This window comes from Aulonocara sp. 'chitande type north' Nkhata Bay, linkage group LG23, assembly GCF_057382095.1.
Source record: "Aulonocara sp. 'chitande type north' Nkhata Bay isolate Kocher_YH1m ecotype deep benthic linkage group LG23, A_spYH_male_GT1.1, whole genome shotgun sequence".
Taxonomy (NCBI): Eukaryota; Metazoa; Chordata; class Actinopteri; order Cichliformes; family Cichlidae; genus Aulonocara; species Aulonocara sp. 'chitande type north' Nkhata Bay.
The window spans coordinates 22897038-22917711 of NC_141365.1; the positions used below are offsets into that span (position 1 = coordinate 22897038).

The following is a 20674-nucleotide window of genomic DNA, read 5'->3' on the forward strand; positions in this document are numbered from 1 at the left end:
TCCTGAGGGCACTGGTGGATGCTTTATCACCCCGTCTCTGTCACCCAGGCTCTGACACTCGTCTGGCTGTAACACCTGCCCATCAGCGAACATGGAGACCATGAAAAACTGTCCTGCTTTCTGTTTTCTTCCACTTCTTGGCTTGTGCAGCTGTTACGATATGGCCTTTGTTGTTCTATGTCAGAGCTCAGGATGTTTGTATCCACAGATTAGGGGAAAAAAGCTTTCTCTGCAGTGCATGAAGCAGCTGCTCAGACTTTCCAGTGATTCCTGGAAGCAGAGGACACACTTGCATCTACAGACATGTACAAAAGCAGGACTGCAGTCAGTCATGTGTCTCTGCTCGTATTTGATCAGGCAGACGAATCAAACAGAAGCAGCCCATAGACACACAGAGCTCCTAATGTAGGAGAGGAGGAGGTGATGGGGTGCTGAGTGGACCCAAATGTAGGACATGTGACCCAGATGGAGTTAGGCGGGACTCCCAACCAACGCCAGCTGTATTTACTATGTGTGTGTATACGTGTCTCTCCTTTACTGTGAACTTTATAACGTAATTGTTCCTGAGTCTTTGCACCAGTTCACTCACATTACAGCTCGTTAACCCGGAATGAAAGGTTGTTGGTGACGTGTTGAGACTTCCGTCTGCATGAGGCACAGATTCCTCTCTGAGTCTGTAAATGTTGTGGCGTCTTTATATCTCCTCCATCTGTTTCTGTCTCCACATTTGAATCTGGCAGCTGAGACATTAGAGAAACAATTTGTTCTCAGTGACCAATAAATGCTTGTCATGTGACCCCTGCTACCCACAAAAACACCTTTAATGTTACCGTCTGCTGTCTTTATGGATTTAAAGCTCGTGTTCATGGATGACAGACTCTGTGTTTCTCTGGTCTTCAGGATGATCTGTATGGTTTTCCTCCCTTCAGTCTCAGTCCCTCTGTTGCTGCATGAAGCACACATGTAGGAAGTGTCACAGCAGTCTTAAGACTTCAGTGTGTTTGAGCTTTTGTCTTCCTGCGTCTCTGCCTCTGCAGGTCGAGTGCGAACAAGGAGGACAAGCTCAGGAAACGGTCCGTCAGTGACAGACACACGGGGCCGGAGTCGAGGGAAAGTCGTCTCTCAGTCCCAGCGTGAGTAACTCTGCTGCTTTTTTAGTGATATAGATCAAATTTAGATATCAGTCTGTTCAAATACATAGAGAAAATATAAACGTTTTTCTTAAATAACATTTCTGTGACTAAAAAATGGATTTGTAACTGTTTTTCATACTTTTCTAATCTTACCACTTATTTGGAAACCTAAACAAAGGTGTGACAGACATATGAACTGGTTCACCGAAATATGTCTTCCTGTGTTTCAGCTGGGAGTCGGTCAGGCTCTCCCGGGCGTCTGCTGAGCTCCACCTATGGCCGGATCCCCAGGCCCACCATGGGCACCGGTGCCACTGCCGCCGCCACGGGTAGCACCTCCACCAGCCTGACCGACAAGAGCCGACCTCGAGGTCACCGCAGCCAGGGCTGCAGCCGAGAGACCAGCCCCACCAGATCAGGCACGGGTATGGGAGGGAAGACAGACACATTTAAAAATGAAAGCATTTTTTTAAAAACACAGGTTTGGGAGCATTTGTGAAGAAGTTCAAGTTAAAAAGTGGAAAAAGAATTACTGAAAGTAAAAATCTGAGAACTTGGTATAAATATGATGCTGTCTGAAACAGTAAAGCCGGTCAGAATTGGCAGATCGGACTCCTTGTATGTGAGTCGACCTGCACGCTCGACTGGAGGCGAAAGACCTTCCTGGTTTGTCTTCCTGATGCTAACACCTGCTGCCTCCCCCCCCTCTGTCTCGCTCGCCTGCCTGACTCACTAACCGTCTCTGCTGGGCTTCAGGTGTGTCATGTCTGCCTAACCTCTCTTCCCTGCACCGCTCTCTGTCTGTCTGTGTGTCCGCCTCTGCAGCCCGGAGTCGCATCCCTCGACCGAGCATGAGTCAGGGCTGCAGCCGCGAAACCAGTCGCGAGAGCAGCCGCGACACCAGCCCGGCGCGGGGCTTCTCCCCCCTGGGTGAGTATGGTATCAAAAACTGAAGGCTGAGACAATCTCAGACGTCTGTCTGACTAAATCCTTACTTTTCCTGCTTTTTTATCTGCATGCTCTCTGTCTAATTGTCCAGGTTGTGTCTGCTGGTAATCCTTTAAAGTGCAGCTAATTGTTGTCTTTTAAGTTCCTCTGTAAAATAGCATCCTCACTCCTGGTCTCTCCTTAACTTTGCGTCCTCCTTCAGCGTCCCGCCGTCACTCCCGTTCCACCAGCGCCCTGTCCTCTGCAGAGTGCTACTCAGGTGACCAGTGGAGCAGATTTAAACAGATAACGAAAACAAAAGCGGCTCAAAGCTTCCTGCCTCACCCTGCATGGCCAAAGTCGACTCTGCCTCCTGTGGTCAGAGTGGGAAGTAATCAATAATCAGTCAGATATTGGAAACCTTTACAGAGCAATCAGATGTAGCCTCCAGCCACAGATAAACCTTAAAGATGCTTAAGTGAAGTTTCCCACTCTGGTGCACGTAAAGCAGTACATCTCATTCACCTACAGGGGGCGGTACTAAACCAGTTTGGCCTGGTCCTTACAGTCATAGCTGCCTTTGTCATGTTTATCGCTACCAGGGGTGTAACGGTTCTGAATCAGGGTGCAAACGTCCGCAGTCTCCTGCCTCCACCCAGTAAATCTGTCAGATAAATATAAGCTGGTGCAGCTTTAAGGTGGAATACTCTGTGCCAGAGTACAACATACTCACAAAAACAGTCAAGATTCTCTAACAAAGTTCCTCGTTTTTGTTTATTAAACTCATCATTATGAGTTGGGCTGTCGGTGGGCTGTTAGCATGGTGAAAGCTAAAGATGCTTCAAGTAAAGAGAAAACTGGGAATACTTAATTCATTATCAGCTGATCATGCCCGTGATAAAGCAAATACTTGCCCGTATGTTTTGTAATTAACCTGACTATGGATCAGGCGAATCGTTACACCCCTACCTGTTGCTATGAAACGGCTACAGGAAACAGGAGTTCATGCTTGTAAATATTGAAGATAAAGTTTTGCTTCTCCTTCAGTTTGGTGTTTTGTTTTTGTTTTTTTGCAGAGCATCATGAAGTTTATTTCTCTCATGCAGTTTATGGAGTTTGTTTCTTTGTATTTGAGTTGATTAAACAGGCTGTTCGCTGCTCAGATCTGGACTTGTGTTATATTATATTACATTCAAACAGCCTCTCTGCTCATCACTGTGGGTTTGGTCTGGTTTAAAGCAGTTACTTAAAAATTTGCAACCTGCACAGGTAAATAACACAAATTCTTCTCATGTAATTTGAACTCATTAAATTGTCTGAATTCACAAAAACGGGACCAAGACTCACGTCACTGTTATTGATCATCAGTTCTACATGAAGGAGATGTTTCTGTTTAATATTGAGGCGTGCCTGTGGATTTTAAAGCCTCTAATCAAACTGCTTCTCCTCCTCTGACCTCCTCCCATCAGACCGGCTGTCCCATCAGGCTCGGATCTCTGCCTCAGTCAATGCCATGAGGATCCTCAACACGGGCACCGAAGTCGAGGCTGCGGTCGCCGATGCTCTGGTGAGAACAGAAAACTGTTTTTGCCTTAATGTGAATACAAATGTGAATCAAAGATGTTGTCGCAGCTCTTTCAGCTCTGTTAATGCCCTCTCTGCTCTTTCTCTCTGGACTTTGTACATTTCAGCTCTTAGGAGACTCGAGGAGTAAGGTACAGGTAGATCTCACCTGTCACTGCATGCAGAGCATGAGCTGTGCACACTGACTTTAACGTTTTAAACATGGATGCAGTGATTTGCTTTATTTCAAGTTGTTTTAGTTTGGTAAAGGTTGCTTATCGCTCCATTAAAAGCAGCATGTTGATATGGACTCACAAGAGAGGGGGGAAAAACCCCAAAGTAACCTCATCCATCTCATGCGATGACACCAGAAGCATCCATGAGTCTGCCTGTGTAGCTGCATGCTACTTCTTCTGACAGCTGTACATTTACCCTGTGAAGTCTCGTCTTTACACTTAGCCTCTCTCATCTCCTCTCTGATGTAGCGGAGGCCAGTGAGGCGGCGGTTCGAGTCGCCGGGGATGTACTCAGACGACGACGCCAACAGCGACGCCTCCAGCGCCTGCTCTGAGCGCTCCTACAGCTCACGTAACGGCGGCGTGGCGCCGCACTACCTACGTCAGACGGAGGACGTGGCGGAGGTGCTGAACCACTGTGCCAGCGCCAACTGGTCCGAGAGGAAGGAGGGACTGCTGGGACTGCAGAACCTGCTCAAGAGCCAGAGGATGCTCAGGTGGGTGTGCCAACAGTGGAAAACAGGTCTGAAAAGCTCCGCCTCTGCAGGTTTGAGGACTTTTGGTTGATGTAAAGGGGCGGTGGATAAGGTTTCATCGTAAAGAAACATGCTGGGTTATGAGTTTAATGTCAGGAGTTTTGTTAAAGAAGGGTTTAATAAAAGAAACCTTGTAGTCTTTGTACACTTCTAATCAACCTTGTACCTTGATGCTGGCAGTCAGCAGAAAGGTTAAAGCAGAGAGATTTTAGTGGTCAGTCCAGGCTGAGATCCAGAGGCTGTGTTTTCAACACACTCCTACTTCTGTTCAGATCTGTTTCAGCTACTGGAAATGCACTGTGCGCGGTTCAGGAGATGATCTCCAGCGAACTTGCTCTGTTGTAGCTATACACTGTATATAGTGATGGACGCGTATTCTAGTCTAAAAAGCCACACCCATCACTAGATACAAGTTTCTCATGACCCCTGGTCTTTTTTTATTTATGCAAGGGGGCGACTCCTCTGGTTTAAAACAAACAAACAAACAAAAAAGGATATGAGAAAATGAGTGTGCTTCTCACCTCACTATTTTCTCTTCCTCTCAAAGTCGAGTTTATCTAATGAAGCTACAGTAAAGTAGAGAACTGTAATGTTTCCTGTTTCTTTACTCTGTCTGCACATAAAAGCTTTCTGTTGGCAACAAAATAACCGTACCTGTTGTTTCAGTCGTGTGGAGCTGAAGAGGCTTTGTGAGATCTTCACCAGGATGTTTGCGGACCCTCACAGCAAGGTGAGACGGCAGCATGTTTCACACGTACTCTTATTAAAAGTGAAAGCCGACGTCAGAAAGCAGCAGTTCACACTTTCTGTGGAGAGAGAGGGGACAGTGAGAGCCGGAGGGATAAACCTGGGAGTTTGTTGTGACTCTGAAGCTGGGACGTGAGCGTCGTGGCTGATTTCACTGCTCTCGTGTCGTCACTAACAGCAGGACAAACTAACAGTGTGTGTTTTCTTGTTGCATGCCTCCTCGCTGATGCGGACTCTAACAAACACCAGAGAGTAAGTGTTTGCTCTCACTCACATGAGAACTGTCTGCTGTCATATTTCACTGCGTGTGTACTCGTCTCAGACCAACATGTGCAGACAAACACTCAAACATCTCCTCCTCATCATCACCCCTGACTCTGTGACAGGTCTTCAGCATGTTCCTGGAGACTCTGGTGGACTTCATCGTGCTGCACAGGGACGACCTGTTGGACTGGCTCTTCGTCCTGCTCACACAGCTGCTGAAGAAGATGGGCGCCGACCTGCTGGGCTCTGTCCAGGCCAAAGTCCAGAAGGCTCTGGATGTCACGAGGTTAAGACTGAAACCTTTTCATCATTAAAGAAAAGTCCTGTATGCTTCTATCCTGCAGCAAATTAAACTCCAATCAACCAAACTCTGTGCAGGAAATAACACAAAAGAGCAACGAGTCACAGTTTTAGTAAAGGGGAAAGTGATCCTGTTATTTAATTTGGTCCTGCAGGTGGAGCACAGGAGATATTTTGCACTAAATGTTTTTTTTTTAAAGTTTATAAATTACTTTAGAATATGTTGTGTGAACTCACTGAAGCAAGAGCAGCTGTTGTCAATAAAAAAGAGGGTGTAACTTCATCTCGTGTTCTGACCATGTTTTTCTCTCCTCCTTCCCGCCTCCATGCAGGGAGTCCTTCCCATACGAGCAGCAGTTCAACATCCTGATGCGCTTCATCGTGGATCAGACGCAGACCCCCAACCTGAAGGTGAAGGTGGCCATCCTGCGCTACATCGAGGCTCTGGCCAGGCAGATGGACCCAGCCGACTTTGTCAACTCCAGCGAGACACGCCTCGCCGTTTCCCGCATCATCACCTGGACCACCGAGCCCAAGAGCTCCGATGTCCGCAAGGTAGGAGGGCATGTCAGCCTCCATCTTCCTTAAAACACTCCCCCCTTTTCATCCCTTTAAATTCCTCTAAATGTTTCATTTTTTTTATATTTTCAGTTTTTTTGTTCTGTTTTTTTGTTTTTTTTCATGTCTTAAATTTTTCCCCCTTAATGGTCCTTCCTCCACCCACCTCACCCTTAGACCCTTCATAACTGGGCAGGGGAGGATTTCTCAGGCCGAACCAGCACCGTGGCCTCTCTGCCCGGGGAGGGCAACCTGGAGGAGAGGTGCAAGCAGGTAGATCCTCTACCAGTGAGCATGCGCAGCGTGAATAACCTCGTCTAACCCGGTCACAAAGAAGCGGGAAGCTGCTGTGAGCGTGTTTGTTCAGGCCCGCGTACAGAGGACATTAACCTGAGAGTGTGAGCGGGTTCTGTGAATGCTTTTCAGCACTAACTGCTGGCAAATGGTGAAAACGGTGGAGAGGTGTCTGTGTACCTGAGGTGTGTGCATGAGATGCTGCAGCTGAGTGCAGCTTTAAGACTAACTCTGCCGACCATTATGATATTTCTCTTATTATCAGGCATGAGTCTGACCTTTAACCTTTACAGTAAAACATGAAACATTCGAATCATTTGAAAGGAAACTGAGTGATAAATGCTTCCTTTAGCTTTTGCTTAACAAGTTCAATTGACATGCTGCATGTTAACAGAACTATTACTTTTATTTTTCCTGTTATATTTTTTCCTCTTCCAATTAAAATGGTCAAAGTTTCAGAGAATCGCAGTCTTTGTACAAATCTCCAAAAGTTGATTCTGTTCCTCTGGACGCAGCGTTTTCAGTGAGAGAAACGTTTCGTCACTCATCGAAGTGACTTCTTCAGTCTCAGCTGACTGCAGGTTTCTCTAATCTTATAAACAGTACATTTGCATAATGACGGAAACCAGCCCACTGAAGGAACAATGGGCTGGGAGGTCAGTTCCTTAATCGTAATTATGCAAATTCTCATGACCATTGATCAACAACCACTGACCAATGGCCATGAGTACCATTCACAGAGAGTTGGGGAATGGCTGCAATCACAGCATTGTAAGATGGTGACAGATGTACCCTTAGGCCCCCTCCTCGATTCAGAGATGGTCTTTCCCTTTTCACGTTAATGGCCTCCTTGACTCTTCGCTCAAACCAGCGTTCCTCCCTGTCCAGGATGTGTACATCCTCATCCTTGAAAGAGTGTCCACTGGCCTGTAGGTGTGAACAGACTGCAGAGTCCTGGCCTGATGAGGTAGCTCTTCTGTGTTGTGCCATCAGCTTCGCCAGAGGTTGTTTGGTTTCCCCGATGTATAAATCCTGGCACTTAACAAGAGGTCAAATTGCTCCAAACTCTCAGTTTTTGGGGGTTTTTTTGTCACAGAAGTTCCATCCACCTGCTGTTCAAACCTTGAGTTTGCAAAGGGCAGCCAATCAGAAAAAAGCTGGCTTAATTGTGGACAAACTAAAATAAAATAAACAAAGAATATTTTGAACTGTAAATCATGCAAAGCCCAGAATTAAAATATGGTGCACAATAGGTCCACTTTAAAGTGGAAGCCAGGGTTATAATAAGTGAACACTGCTGAAGCCATGTTTACTCAGAGTTGATTTCTCTGTGCGAGGATTTAATCTTTGAAAGCACTCTGTCTTAATTTGTGGAGAAATTGTGGTACGGTTTTTGTTACTGCTGGACTTTGTCTGTTACTAACTGTTGAAAGGTTGGAGGTAAACAGGTTTACTTAAAAACAAAAAAAGGTCTGGGCATTAAAGCATGCTGATAAACTTGTGCATGAAATTGAAGGCTTTTATTCTGAAGGTCTGAAGGTCTAAAGGTCTAAAATTAACTGGGGACTTTTACTTTAAAAGTCCCACAACACTGAAGTATCTAAGGCTACGTTCACACTGCAGGTCTTAATGCTCAATTCCGATTTTTTGATCAAATCTGATTTTTTTGTCTGCTTGTTCACACTGCAAATAAAATGTGACAGCAAACACGCTCTAGTGTGAACCCTCAAAGCGGCCCGCATGCACAAAAGACGACGTCACACACAACGTGCTCTGTTTAGACTCAGAGCAAACAGTATTGTTTGACTGTTGGCCGTTAATATAAAGACTTGTTTCGGACGTTTGTTTCGTTTCCCAATTTTGCTTTAAGTTATAAAGTTATTTTGTTATTTACATATGGCCTAATAATGATCCTTATTGCTGTTTTAGAGGAGCGGTGCTTCAAAGGATAGTTGCTGATTTCTGTCAGAATCTGCAGATTATACAGCACAAATAAAATATTCACATTTCTCCAACGTTGTCTTCCCAACAGTTTCACTGACATCTACACGGGATGGCCAGGAAGCGTTCACGATGTCTTCTCCGGCGCTGATAATTGGCGTCTGTCTTGTGTCACTGACATAAAAGACGGATTTAATGCGACATGACCATTCAAACAGCAGTCGCTTTCTAAAACATCAGATATGTATCGGATTCAGTACCACATACGAAAGTGACCCAGGATGGATTTGACAATATCGGATTTGTGCTGTTCACACTGTCATGCCATGAACGCATATGGGTCGCATAGAGTCAAAAAAGTTTCGCTTTCGCCTGCAGTGTGAACGTAGCCTAAGCGTCATGCAATAAATAGCTAGATGCTTTTATTTTGGAAAAAGTGAAACTAAAGCATCATGTAAAATTCCTGTGACTAACAGGAAGCTTTTATTTTGAACTACAGCATTATCTGGTATCATTCACGTCTGCATGGTGCTTCAGTGCGGCTGACTGTTGCAATAAAATGCTGCAAAACAATATTTTGTTTTATTTCAAACAGGTTAATTTACTTCTGGCTGTCCTTTATAACAGAGCGAAAGCTTTTCTTCATGTTCAGTGCCAAAATCAGTGCAGTGACAGTCATTAAACGTCAGTAAAGTGATGTGTAACATGTTTTCTTTGTGTGTGCAGGCAGCCCAGGTGGTGTTGATCGCCCTCTTTGAGCTGAACACTCCAGAGTTCACCATGCTGCTGGGTGCTCTGCCCAAAACCTTCCAGGACGGGACAACAAAGCTGCTGCACAACCACCTGAGGAACGCCAGTGCCAACAGCGGCATCAGCATGGTAACACACACACACACACACACACACACACACACACACACACACACACACACACAGGCTCAAATATGGAGATGTTTGCATTCAGATTCATTTAAACAACATTCTTTCAGGATGTTTTTTTAAAGATTTTATTTCCAGGAGGTCTTATTCCTTTATTTATTGATCTATACCAGAATATATTGATAAATCATCGTAGCCTGACCTTGATAACTAATATCGTAACACACTTTAGGACTTTAACTCAAACAATAAATATGTCACATGGCTGTAGATGTTTGTAATTGACTTTAAGATTATTGATTAGACTAAATAATCATTTTAAAGAAGAGTTTTAGGCTTTTTTGTTGTTTGTGTTGTATAGATGCACAAACACACTTGTTTTGATAAATATAGTAGTTTCTGTATGTGTGCTGTTCCTCTTATCCTTACATCATCACAGCTGTGGCTTTCTGAATGTTCTCACATTAAATCCAGACACTTGTGTTTCATGGATCCGCAGGCGTCTCCCAGTAACTCGGCAGGTCGGACGCCCCTGCGACAGCCCAGCAGCCGCAGCAGCCCGCTGACCTCCCCCACAAACTGCTCCCACGGCGGCCTTTCCCCCAGGTACAGAAACGGCCCCGCCATCGCCACACCTAAAATTCAAACCACGTTTCCTGTGTATAATTTTATCCACACCGATAAAATTGTGGCTTCAGCAGTTCATCCTTCATTTCTGCCATCGTCCAGACTTTTATTTTGAAGCTCAGGTTATAACGCAGCGGGCGTATTTCCCCGTGTCTTCTCTTTGTTCGCTCGTTAACAGAGGAGTGTAAAGCTGCACTGAGGGGTCGCCACAGAGTTTAGATGTTGACCACTCCACTGTGGAGCCATTGAAGAGCTCAAAATCAGAGCCAAAGCTCAAAGTCTAAACTTGCGGTTTGATGCTTTGTTTTAAATGAACGTCAGAATTTTAGGCTCATGTTCGGCTCCGTGCGTCTCTTCCTGAAGCTTCGTGTGATTTTAGACGTTTTCTCCTCTCAGCCAATCAGCAGGTTTCCTCACAGCTGTCATACTAATGATCCCTCCGCCTGTACTAACTCTGACTGAGAGCACTGCTTCTCCTTATCTTCCACTCTTTTCACATCTCTTCTTCTCTCCGGGCTCCTCCTCCACCTCTTCCTCCCCGGCTGGTCACAGTCGGCTGTGGGGTTGGAGCGCAGACGGCCTCTCCAAGTTCCCTCATCCACCCTTCCCCTCCCCTCTTCCTCCACCCACTGCCCACTCCTCCCTCAAGGCCCTGCGGCGAGCTTACTCACCCAGGTAACCCTTCTTCCTCCCCCTCCTCCTCCTCCCTCCTCTGTACGGGGTTTCACAGTTTAACAGTTGGATCTGTCTCTGTAGTGATGAATGGATTTCTAAGCTTATTTTTAAAGATATTTTGGAGTTCTCTGTGAAACCTCGAGCTTCCATCAGTCTGTCGTCACCTTTGCTGCCTCGGTGCCTCCATCAGCTTCGTGTGTCTGTTTTTCTTTTTGTCGTCATGGTGACTGAAAGGTGGCTTTCCTTCTGTCTCTCATCTGTCCGCGTGCGCTCGTCAACATGCACGGCTCTGCACTTCCTGTTTCCTGGTCATGGACAAACCATCCCTTGGTACAAGATTTGACTAATTTGTTTGGCACGCAGATGCTTTTGTGTTTGATCCATGTCAAGGAAAATGCCCTCAGTCGTCATTCACAATCTTCAAGATGAAAATGGAGCTGCTTCATGTCGCTGACATTAAAGGGATCATAGGTGCTGTTAAGAAGAAGAGCCTCTGTACTTCCACCCGTCTCTTAGAGGGACAGTCCACCTCAAAGACAGAGGCACACGTTCTTCCTCTGACCTGTGGTGCTCTTTATTCATCTCCACTGTTTTGATGCTTTGGATATATTGATGATTAAATGTCCTTCTAGAAGCAGTTATGTGGGCAGTGATCCTCTGATTTAATCGACTGTTCCCACGCGTCTCCTGCGCTGATCGAGGTTCTCATTCCTTGTAAACAGACACAAGCCCTCAGTAACTTTCCAGTCATCTTTTTCGGCCTCTCTGGCATTCACACCTGCCAGACAGCGTTAACATTAACGCTCCACTTCAAAGTTCAAAGTTTTACTAGCAGCAGCTAACTGCGGCAGGAGACAGAGACAAGTTTCACATGTCCTTTATATCGACTCGTATCGGACTACTTTCACACAAGTTTTATACCCTCCTCCAGAGTTAATAGATGTGGACACATATCGACAGCTGAGGCTGACTGACAGCCTACACTCACTACAGATGATCAGCAGACAGAGCCGTTTGTCCTACAGTGGCCACTGTAGCTAGAATTACGCACTGAACATGTCAGGGGTAAGAAAACAGAACTCAGTTTCTGCAGCCTACTGACATCTAGTGGTGAGTTTTTACAAACTGTAACTTTAAAGTTTTTCTTAAGAAATTTATTACAAGACAAACAAAAAGTAACACAGCACAGTCTGATCTAAACACCAGTTTTCTTCAAACCTCGAGTGGATTAACTGACCACCAAAGTAAAATGGGGACAACTATTAGTTTGTAGGGAAAGAAAAATATTTATAGCATTAAATTCCAATTGCATACAAGAAAATCCTGCTTTGAAGATCCTGGATAAACATGATGTAATGGATGAAAGTACCTCTGTGTTTGGGGATATAAAAAACCAAAAAGCCCAAACAGGTCTGGAGTCATTACTGCTGAGTTTTCCAAATGTGTTTTTGGTGCTTGGAGCAGCTCAGGGCGATTTAGTGCTGGGGCCGACGCCTCTACAGCTCCAGGTAAATATGGATAACACGCTCTACAGGCCAGAGGAAAAACATGTGAATCTGATTTAGCAATGAACTCTCCCTTTAAGTGACGATCCCCTGACGATGTTGCCTACATCCTGTCTAAAATGCCCATTGGACTTGTCTCGTGCTGCAGCATGCTGGAGTACGACAGCGAGAACCTGAACTCCGAGGAGATCTACAGCTCGCTGCGCGGTGTCACCGAGGCCATCCAGAACTTCAGCTTCCGCAGCCAGGAGGACCTGGTGGAACCGCTGAGGCGGGACGGCAAGAAGGATGGCGTTATGGTGAGGAGTTACAGGGAGGAACCAGAGGGCAGATAACTGAAATAACTGTTAAACATATTCAAATACAGATTATTTTTTTTGGGTTGTTTTTTTTTTTTGGTCAAAAAGAAAAAAAAAAAAGATTATTTTATTTTGGAGTAAAGACTCAGAATAACTCATCTGCTCCGCTGTCACTGAATCTTAGACTGGAGGCGGGGCTTCCTCGGACTCCGAACCTCGTCCCAGCGGTGATGCAGTGGAGGGCGGGCGCACTGCCCTGGACAACAAGACCTCTCTGCTGAACACGCCGTCTCCTCGATCCTTCGCCGGCCCGCGCTTCAGAGAGTACAACCCATACAACTACACGGACGGCATCAGTACGATGGATAAAGCTGCGCTGAAGGAGGCGCTGTACGAGGACGCTGTGGAGCAGCTGCGAGAAGGTGGGACCTTAGGACAAAAGCTGTGCAGGAGTGTGTGTCCTGCTGCGTCGGTAAAGATTCAGTTTTTCTGTCTTTCCCGTCCCACTCTGCAGGCCGCCGGCAGGAAAGTGTGGAAAACAAGATCCTGAACCCCAAAGGTTTCCCAGGTAAACTCACCAGAAAACCTCAGAGGTGAACAAATTATTTATTTGATCTTTGTTCTCACTTTTTTTTAAAAACTACCTCTTTCCCCTCCACCTACAGCCGGGGCTGCTGAGCAGCTGGAGCTGGTCGGAGAGCTGCTGAAGGAGCTCTCCCAGGGCCAGGCAGGGGAGCGGGGCCCTGAGGAGCGCCGGGGGACCCTGCTGGAGATGCTGAAGGTGGCCCGGGAGGACAGCTTGGTGGTGTGGGAAGAGCACTTTAAGACCATGCTGCTGCTCCTGCTCGAAACGCTGGGAGACAAAGACGTGAGGACGCGAGGCTTCCGTTGTTTTTGATTTTTTCCCCCACTGCTGTAAATGTCCTGTGAGTGACTTGTTTCCTCTCGCTGTCCCAGCACACAATCCGGGCACTCGCCCTGCGAGTCCTAAAGGAGATTCTGAGGAACCAGCCCGCCCGCTTCAAGAACTACGCTGAGCTCACCATCATGAAGATGCTGGAGGCCCACAAAGACTCGCACAAGGAGGTGAGGATGAAAAAGAAACCAGAGGCCACTCCTCCGGTCTTCCTGTGATTCTGACCCTCATGGCGCTCCTTTCTTCTTTTGAAGGTGGTGCGGGCGGCCGAGGAGGCGGCCTCCACGCTGGCGGGCTCCATCCACCCCGAGCAGTGCATCAAGGTGCTCTGCCCCATCGTGCAGACGGCCGACTACCCCATCAACCTGGCCGCCATCAAGATGCAGACGAGGGCCATCGAACGCATCACCAGAGAGCCGCTGCACCAGCTGCTGCCCGACATCATCCCCGGACTCCTGCAGGTTTTTCATTCTTTAAATTTGTAGATGCTTTAACTGCTCATGAACACGCAAGATTAGCTCATGTTACGGACTTGTATCCACCATTTGGGCTCCAGTATGCAGGATGTGTGAACTGAAATGTATTTAATGTTTGAGTAAATGAAAACACTTAAAAATGGTTAAACTGTGTTATTACAAACACAAGAATACAATATGGTTAAAATCCAGAGACTTGTACAGGTAAGATAACCATGCAGCACACGAATAGACCGAGACTGCCTTTAGACAGTTTTTTATACTGAAATAAAACTAGTGTCAGTAGCACTCGTGTGTTTCATGTTGTACCTGAAAAGACTGAATTTAGACACATATTGAAATATCTTTTTAATTTCCTCTGCCGTATGATCAGCTTTATCCCAGAAATTATTCACACAGTCATCGGTGAGATAAACTCTTCTTTGTTTCAATTGTGTTGATATCAGTCTCTCCTTCTGCTGTTTCAGGGCTACGACAACACTGAGAGCAGCGTGAGGAAGGCCAGCGTCTTCTGCCTGGTGGCCATCTACTCTGTGATCGGAGAGGAGCTGAAGCCTTACCTGGCTCAGCTGACCGGCAGCAAGGTATTTCAGACTACACAGCTGAAACGGCATCCTACACGTAGAGACGATTCACCGCAGAAATATTAAGTCTTTAAAAGTACAGTGAAAGGGCTTTTGCAATCGTGCAGTTTGCCTGTTTTTCCCCTCTTTTAAATTCACTATTTTTGTGAGTAAATCTTTTTCTTGTAAGTTTGACAAAAGCTTTTAATTTTTAAATTTTTTCTTAATAATATTCAATTTTTGACAGATATTTGCTCTTTTTTCATAATTTTGACAATTTTTTCTAGTAAATCTTTCTCATAAATTTATCTGTTTAACAGTATTTTTCTTGCATTTTTATATTTTTTTTTCATAAATTTCCCAGTGTTTTTTTTCTTAATTGTGAACTAACCTAAACTGTGTTTACCTGTTTGAATGTTGTCATATAAATCAAGTTTTGTTACAATAACTTAACTTTAGTATAGTGTTTAAAGAGCAGTGAGCTTTAGATTATCTGCAGAGCTCTTGGAGTCCTCTGACCGCGCCGCTGTTTCCCTCCTGCAGATGAAGCTGCTGAACCTGTACATCAAGCGGGCGCAGACCTCCACCAGCAACAGCAGCAGCTCCTCCGACATCTCCTCCTACTAACTCCTGCAGCTTCCATCCTCGCAGACACGCTTATAAACGGTTTCATTCCATCAGCCGGTGATCGACCTGAGGGGCGACGTCACCACCAGTGGGATCATCATCAGTTTCTTTGTAGGACCAGGTGCCTGGCACCTCATCTTCTTGACCAGCTTCTGTTTCCCAAACCATCTTCCATCTCATTCCTTCAGCTGCTGATGGAGCTGAAGTCCCTGAGGAGCTCATGCTGTCACGGCTCCAGTTTCATGTCCATCATCCATAAAGTTCAGCTCGTTTTTTGGAGGTAGGGTGACCCTGGCTTTTGAGACGTTTCATGAAGATCCACCACTAGATGCATTAGCCTTAAGACTTCATCTTCCATCTTCCAGTATGGAAATGATCAATTTTTAGAGGCCGTGTGCCTGAAACCAAGATCTCCTCTTCCTCATCTCATCATCGTTGTCTTTAATCTCCTGGATGTGAGGTGCAGTTTGAAGCCGAGGAGATCGTGGAACCATGAAGGACCTGAAGAGGAGAGTTTTTGCAGTGTAGCTTCCTCCTTCTGTCAGTATTTTTATTCCTTTTTAGTACCTTTAATCCACTTCCTGGACACTGTTTTGCTTTGACACATCAAACCTTTTATTGAATGTAAAGAGCTTTGAGTGAGCGCGAGTCTCCTTCATGAACTACTGCCTCATCGATGGGACGTTTTCCAGTTTTTAACATTTGAATGAGTTGTTACAGAAAGTGGCACTACGGTCTTTAAAAGGCTGAATCCCAGAGATAATCGAAAGATCAACACAAGCTTTATTTTGAAAATGGGCTCATGCCTCTGTGAGTGCGATGGGAGAATCGACGGGGTTGCACTCAGTCCTGGAATAATCTATTTCAAAAGATGTGAAGCTCGTCTCAGTTTACAGTGATTGATCATTTGGCTGGCCAATGATTTTAAGCACTACAAATCAGCAAAGTTTTATTGTTCTGGGCCCGAGAACCAGCAGAAAACAGCAGTGTTTATATTTTAAAGTCATTTTTTTAAGGTGTGAAAAAGAAGGAACAAATTATTTCTGTTTTTGTGGCACTCATCAGTTAGATTTCCATTTAATAGTCAAGGCTAAATATTTCACCTCACAGATCACAGTTTTCTACCTGAATTGGAAAAAAAATGTCAAATGGAAACGGCCGTGTTTTTAGATGAAGAACTAGACTTGTGAGTGAGAGTTATTTTGAAATCACAGGTTTGCTTTAGTTAGCTGTCTAAATGAGCTGTTGGAGATGAGGTGGAGGTTTGAAAGAGACAGACCACACACACAGATTTAATATTCAGTGTTGGAAATTAGATTTGTCCTACATGCGCGTGAACAGCACTTTCTTGTATACGTGACTTTCACAATAAAAGCTTTAGCAGCAGCAGGGTAAATTTCAGCTGATTAAACAGCTTACAGAAGCATGTTGAAGAGCTGATTGTAGGATTTAAGTAATCTTAACTTTAGTTTAGGAAGTTTTGAAATTTAATGCTGCCTTTTATTTATATAAATGTTGTTTTTAAGAAGGTTTTAATATATTGCAGTGTTTGAGAAACAAGCTGTTAAAATACTGCGTTGGACTTCATTTCTAATTGTTAGAAAAAGTTTGAAAAATAGTGTAATTAGTCTTTAAATCATCATTAAATTATCAATATTTATGTTTAAATATGTGTTCCAGTTATCAACATAAAATGTGACTTCATTTAAGCTTTCATTACAGATCTCTACATATGACGCAAAGATAACTCGGCAGCAGAAAATACTGACCTAAACACGTGTCGATTTCTCTGTAGCATTTCTGCTGATGTGAACATAGCAGGCAGATTTATTGAAAGACAAAGATTTCTTTTAAGTTGTGATAGGAAGGAAATTTTGCACACAACTGTAGAACATGGATGGATGGATGGATGGTCTGCCCAGTACTTTTTTGGGTTGATCCTAAATTTAAGGAGAGGTTTTCTTCTTTTCCCCTATTTCCGGTCAGAACTTTAAATGCATACTTTCATAAAAGTAGATATAAGAACCAGGACACTTAAAGCAATACTTTCCAATTACACACAAACATTTAAATATTATCACTAATTTCAAGTATAGCACTAATCCATCTTCTTATTTAAAAAAAAGAAGTATTTATTTATTAAAAAATGTAAAAAATGACTGTCAGCTTGACAGACTGAGGACCACAATAAGAAAAATTCCAAAGAAAACATATTTTTGGTGATTGCTTTGGTCGTTCACTCATTTGGACTGTAAATATCCTCACCATCATCTAATTTATGTTAGACAACGTAAAGACTGAACTCACTTTGTAAATGTTAATTAAAAAAATGCACATTTTGTGACCAAAAGGAGACAATAATTAAATACAGATTTATGATTTTTTTTTTTTCAGGCCAAAGGTAGAAAGCTTCTCATCGTCCTACGTAAATATGAGACTGATATAACGAACAAAAAAGATTAAATTGTCTTTTATTGAGTTTTAAATGGAAAATCAAGCTGATGAGTGTCACATAAGTTTAATTTTTTTTTCAGCTATGGTGGGTTTTTAGTGGCTGTCAAAAACTAAAAGGTCAATCAGCTCCTAATTAAAACCACTGTAATGACAGCAGTGTTGCTCTCTCCTGTGAATTGAACGGCCCAGCTTGGGTTAAACTGGGAGTTGATTAGTTTTGATGACTGCTGTCAAGTTTAGACTACTGTGATTAGGGGACTTTCATTCCAAAATACTGTAATATATATATTAAAGCTCAAGCTGAAGGTCAAAATAAAGGCCTAAATATCTCAGAAATAGTATTAGCGGCCGTGCTCTCTGCATCAGCGGCTCCCAAATCGAATGTAAGTCACTTTTTTGACCTTTAAAATGTGAATGACAAACCTGTGGGAAAGATTGACGATCTGAATCATTAGATGCTACTACATGAGCGCGACAATGCTGAACTGCTGAATGGTGAAGTGCCAGTGGTAAAAAAAGAAACAGAGTGGACATTAGCAATAAACTTCAAGAAATCCAGCTGGGATTTCCTTGTGGAAACACTGTAGATTCCCATTTAGGTCCTCCTTTGAGACGCTCCGCCGGTCAGTGTAAAAAAGTGTCATTTTCAAATAAGCGCACCTATAATTAAACCTTCTGCTGCTTATTATAATACTAACAAACGCGCCTAACCACTCTGGTGTATGTACTTTATCTCAGCAGGAAGTGTAGGTGAAGCGATGACGATGGAAAAACGACTGAAATTTTTAATAGTGATTGATCGACTGACTGATTGCACTTTCCTGGTGCTGAACTCCGCCCATCACGCACACTAAGTGAGTCCAAACAAACGCTCCAGAGGGGGCAGAAGATGAGAAATAATCCAACATTTCCAGCAAAGTGATTTGTTTTCTTGCTGAGAGTCAGATGAGATTACAGAGATTCCATTCTGTAAATTTGGACCCTTTTCCCTTGTGTAGAAATGGCTTGCGTGGGGATCCGAACATTACAGATCATCCATCATTACAAGCTAAATTTTAGATATTTACAAGAATGTCAGAACTTTATCTGATTTTTCTAAGCATTTAGCTTAATTTAACTACATTTTCACTAACTAACATACAATAGTAGACAGTGCTAAGGAACATCCAAGTAAAATCCTAGAATTTGACTCCGTAAAACGAAAACTTCTTGAACAGCTAATCACAGCAACACAATGCATATCATGTGTCAGATAACTGCATTAAAATGCTCCAAAAGGGACTGAGCACAAACTGCCACTACATGCTGATGATGTGATTCTATTTATTATCCAAATATATTAATCACCTCAAGCCAGAGGTCCAGTTTAGGAACTCCAATAGGCTGAGGTGAAGTCTACCAGACAGCTAAAACCTATAGCTGCCTGTGACACACCATCTGGCCATCAAGCAGATAGGCCACGCCTTAATACATGTGAAACAGGTGATCCCAGTGTAGCATGGTCTCTACTTTAAACTAGTGGAATTTCTCAGTGAAATCAAGCTTTGTCTGTCAGTCTGGTTTTTATGAAATTACAATACCTACAAAACTTTGCAGCTCTTGCTCTGACCAAAACTGTTTTTGTAGCAGCTGTGAAGATGTTTACTTCAGCTATAAATTTGGACATTTTACCACAGTAGTCTATGGGGACACTGCCTCTAGCACACATTAGAGGATTTTCAGTTTCAGCATTAGTTTTACTTCCAACCTCTGGGGCTGAAAAGTGAAGCCAATATGGAATCTGTGTTTACATCTTCAGAGGTAGTGTGTTGTCGGATGCATGTAGAAATAAAAATGCTTTCTGTTCTTCCAAAATGCTATACCCACCCTCTCGAGGGTCCCAGTGTTTATTTCTGCACATTCCTGCATATACGTCTGACTCTCAGTAAAAAGCAAACATTTCCCAGAATGTCTTTAAAAGTGAAGGATGTTTCCAGGCCTTACTGAATCTCTTCCGACACATTACTTGGACTGTTAAATGTACTGTACCAGTGGCCGTTGTCACTCTTCTCAGCTTTGAGAATCTGATCAGCGTTTCCCTCTGAACTGAATGTCGAAGTCCTCCATAGCGTGTCCAGTCCAGTGGTGCTGATCCGGTGTTAAACTTGCTTGTTTAGGCTACAGTTTTGGCAACTAAAACTCAGTTCCCTTTATTTCAATCTACAGTGTAACTTGAAACTGCGTCTGCATGAGTGTGTCACAGGAATCGTTAAATGTAGTCAACTTGAAATTAAGATTTGAGAACATTATTTTGATTTCCTGATTGAGTGCCTTTGAGGAAAGATTTCTTGCAATACACCTGGTTGTTCTGTCCAATACTAACCTGTACTAACACTATGATTCACTGCTTCTGAAGGCGAGAAGAAAACCTTTTAATGATGCTGTAAATACGCTTCAAGCTTTTTTTTTCCCCATTCAAACAACTTACAGTGCATGGCTCCAGTTTGGTTTTTTTAGTTGGTTAGTTTCCTTTCATGCTACACAGTATTTATATTCTGTTTATTTCCCTGTGTATGACTGTATATATTTACATGTTTGGTTCTCTTTCACCTGTGATAGATTTCGCAGAACTTGAAATAAACTATCAGACTTCTTTTCTCTATTGTCTTTATTACAACATTTGTGTTTTTTATCCAGGTCCAGTTTTCTACGAATTCATTTGACGTCTAAACTCAATTTAATCTTGGTCACAGGTATCTAATGAAGAGCAAATTTCAACTAAATATTAATAGATTTAAAGGACAAGTGGAGGAAAATTCTTCCCATTTTATAAGCTTTTAAATTGTTTTTATTACCCGTCATTGTAAAAGGCTGATGAAATATTGTTGTCACCCTGCTCTGCAGGCAGACAGCATAAACACCAAAGTTTTTGAATGTTCACTCAAGAACAAGGTGATGTAGGATTATGAAATTGATGCCGTAGGTGCAGCTGCTAAAAATTTAACCAGATATTAATGGGCATGTATGTTCATATTTGAGGCTGTATGTAAACTTCTGACCATATGTGAATTAGAGAAAATCGAAAATAAATTGAAACTTCTTGGTTTTTGAAATTATTAAAGGTGTATGCTGTACAATCATTAAAAAAACAAAAACATACAGTTCAAGGAAATCA

General features: G+C 43.5%; 1 protein-coding gene across 3 annotated transcripts in view; it reads left to right on the forward strand.

Moving 5' to 3' along the window:
- Window positions 1-20152, forward strand: part of LOC147301738 (CLIP-associating protein 1-A-like) — a 53828-nt gene extending 33676 nt beyond the window's left edge. Inside the window, exons 21-42 of one of the 3 annotated variants that reach the window (XM_086282644.1) lie at window positions 1038-1133; window positions 1364-1558; window positions 1959-2063; window positions 2284-2340; window positions 3530-3627; window positions 3752-3775; window positions 4109-4356; window positions 5062-5125; window positions 5529-5692; window positions 6039-6261; window positions 6442-6537; window positions 9226-9378; window positions 9878-9984; window positions 10558-10680; window positions 12334-12484; window positions 12669-12906; window positions 12999-13052; window positions 13150-13352; window positions 13442-13570; window positions 13655-13861; window positions 14344-14460; window positions 14983-20152. In XM_086282644.1, the coding sequence (XP_086138770.1) occupies window positions 1038-1133; window positions 1364-1558; window positions 1959-2063; window positions 2284-2340; window positions 3530-3627; window positions 3752-3775; window positions 4109-4356; window positions 5062-5125; window positions 5529-5692; window positions 6039-6261; window positions 6442-6537; window positions 9226-9378; window positions 9878-9984; window positions 10558-10680; window positions 12334-12484; window positions 12669-12906; window positions 12999-13052; window positions 13150-13352; window positions 13442-13570; window positions 13655-13861; window positions 14344-14460; window positions 14983-15066 (2936 nt within the window). In that variant the 3' untranslated portion in view covers window positions 15067-20152. The remainder of the gene's footprint in view (window positions 1-1037; window positions 1134-1363; window positions 1559-1958; window positions 2064-2283; window positions 2341-3529; window positions 3628-3751; window positions 3776-4108; window positions 4357-5061; window positions 5126-5528; window positions 5693-6038; window positions 6262-6441; window positions 6538-9225; window positions 9379-9877; window positions 9985-10557; window positions 10681-12333; window positions 12485-12668; window positions 12907-12998; window positions 13053-13149; window positions 13353-13441; window positions 13571-13654; window positions 13862-14343; window positions 14461-14982) is intronic. The other 2 variants (XM_086282646.1, XM_086282645.1) reach the window with 2 other exon arrangements.
- Window positions 20153-20674: the final 522 nt, after the last annotated feature.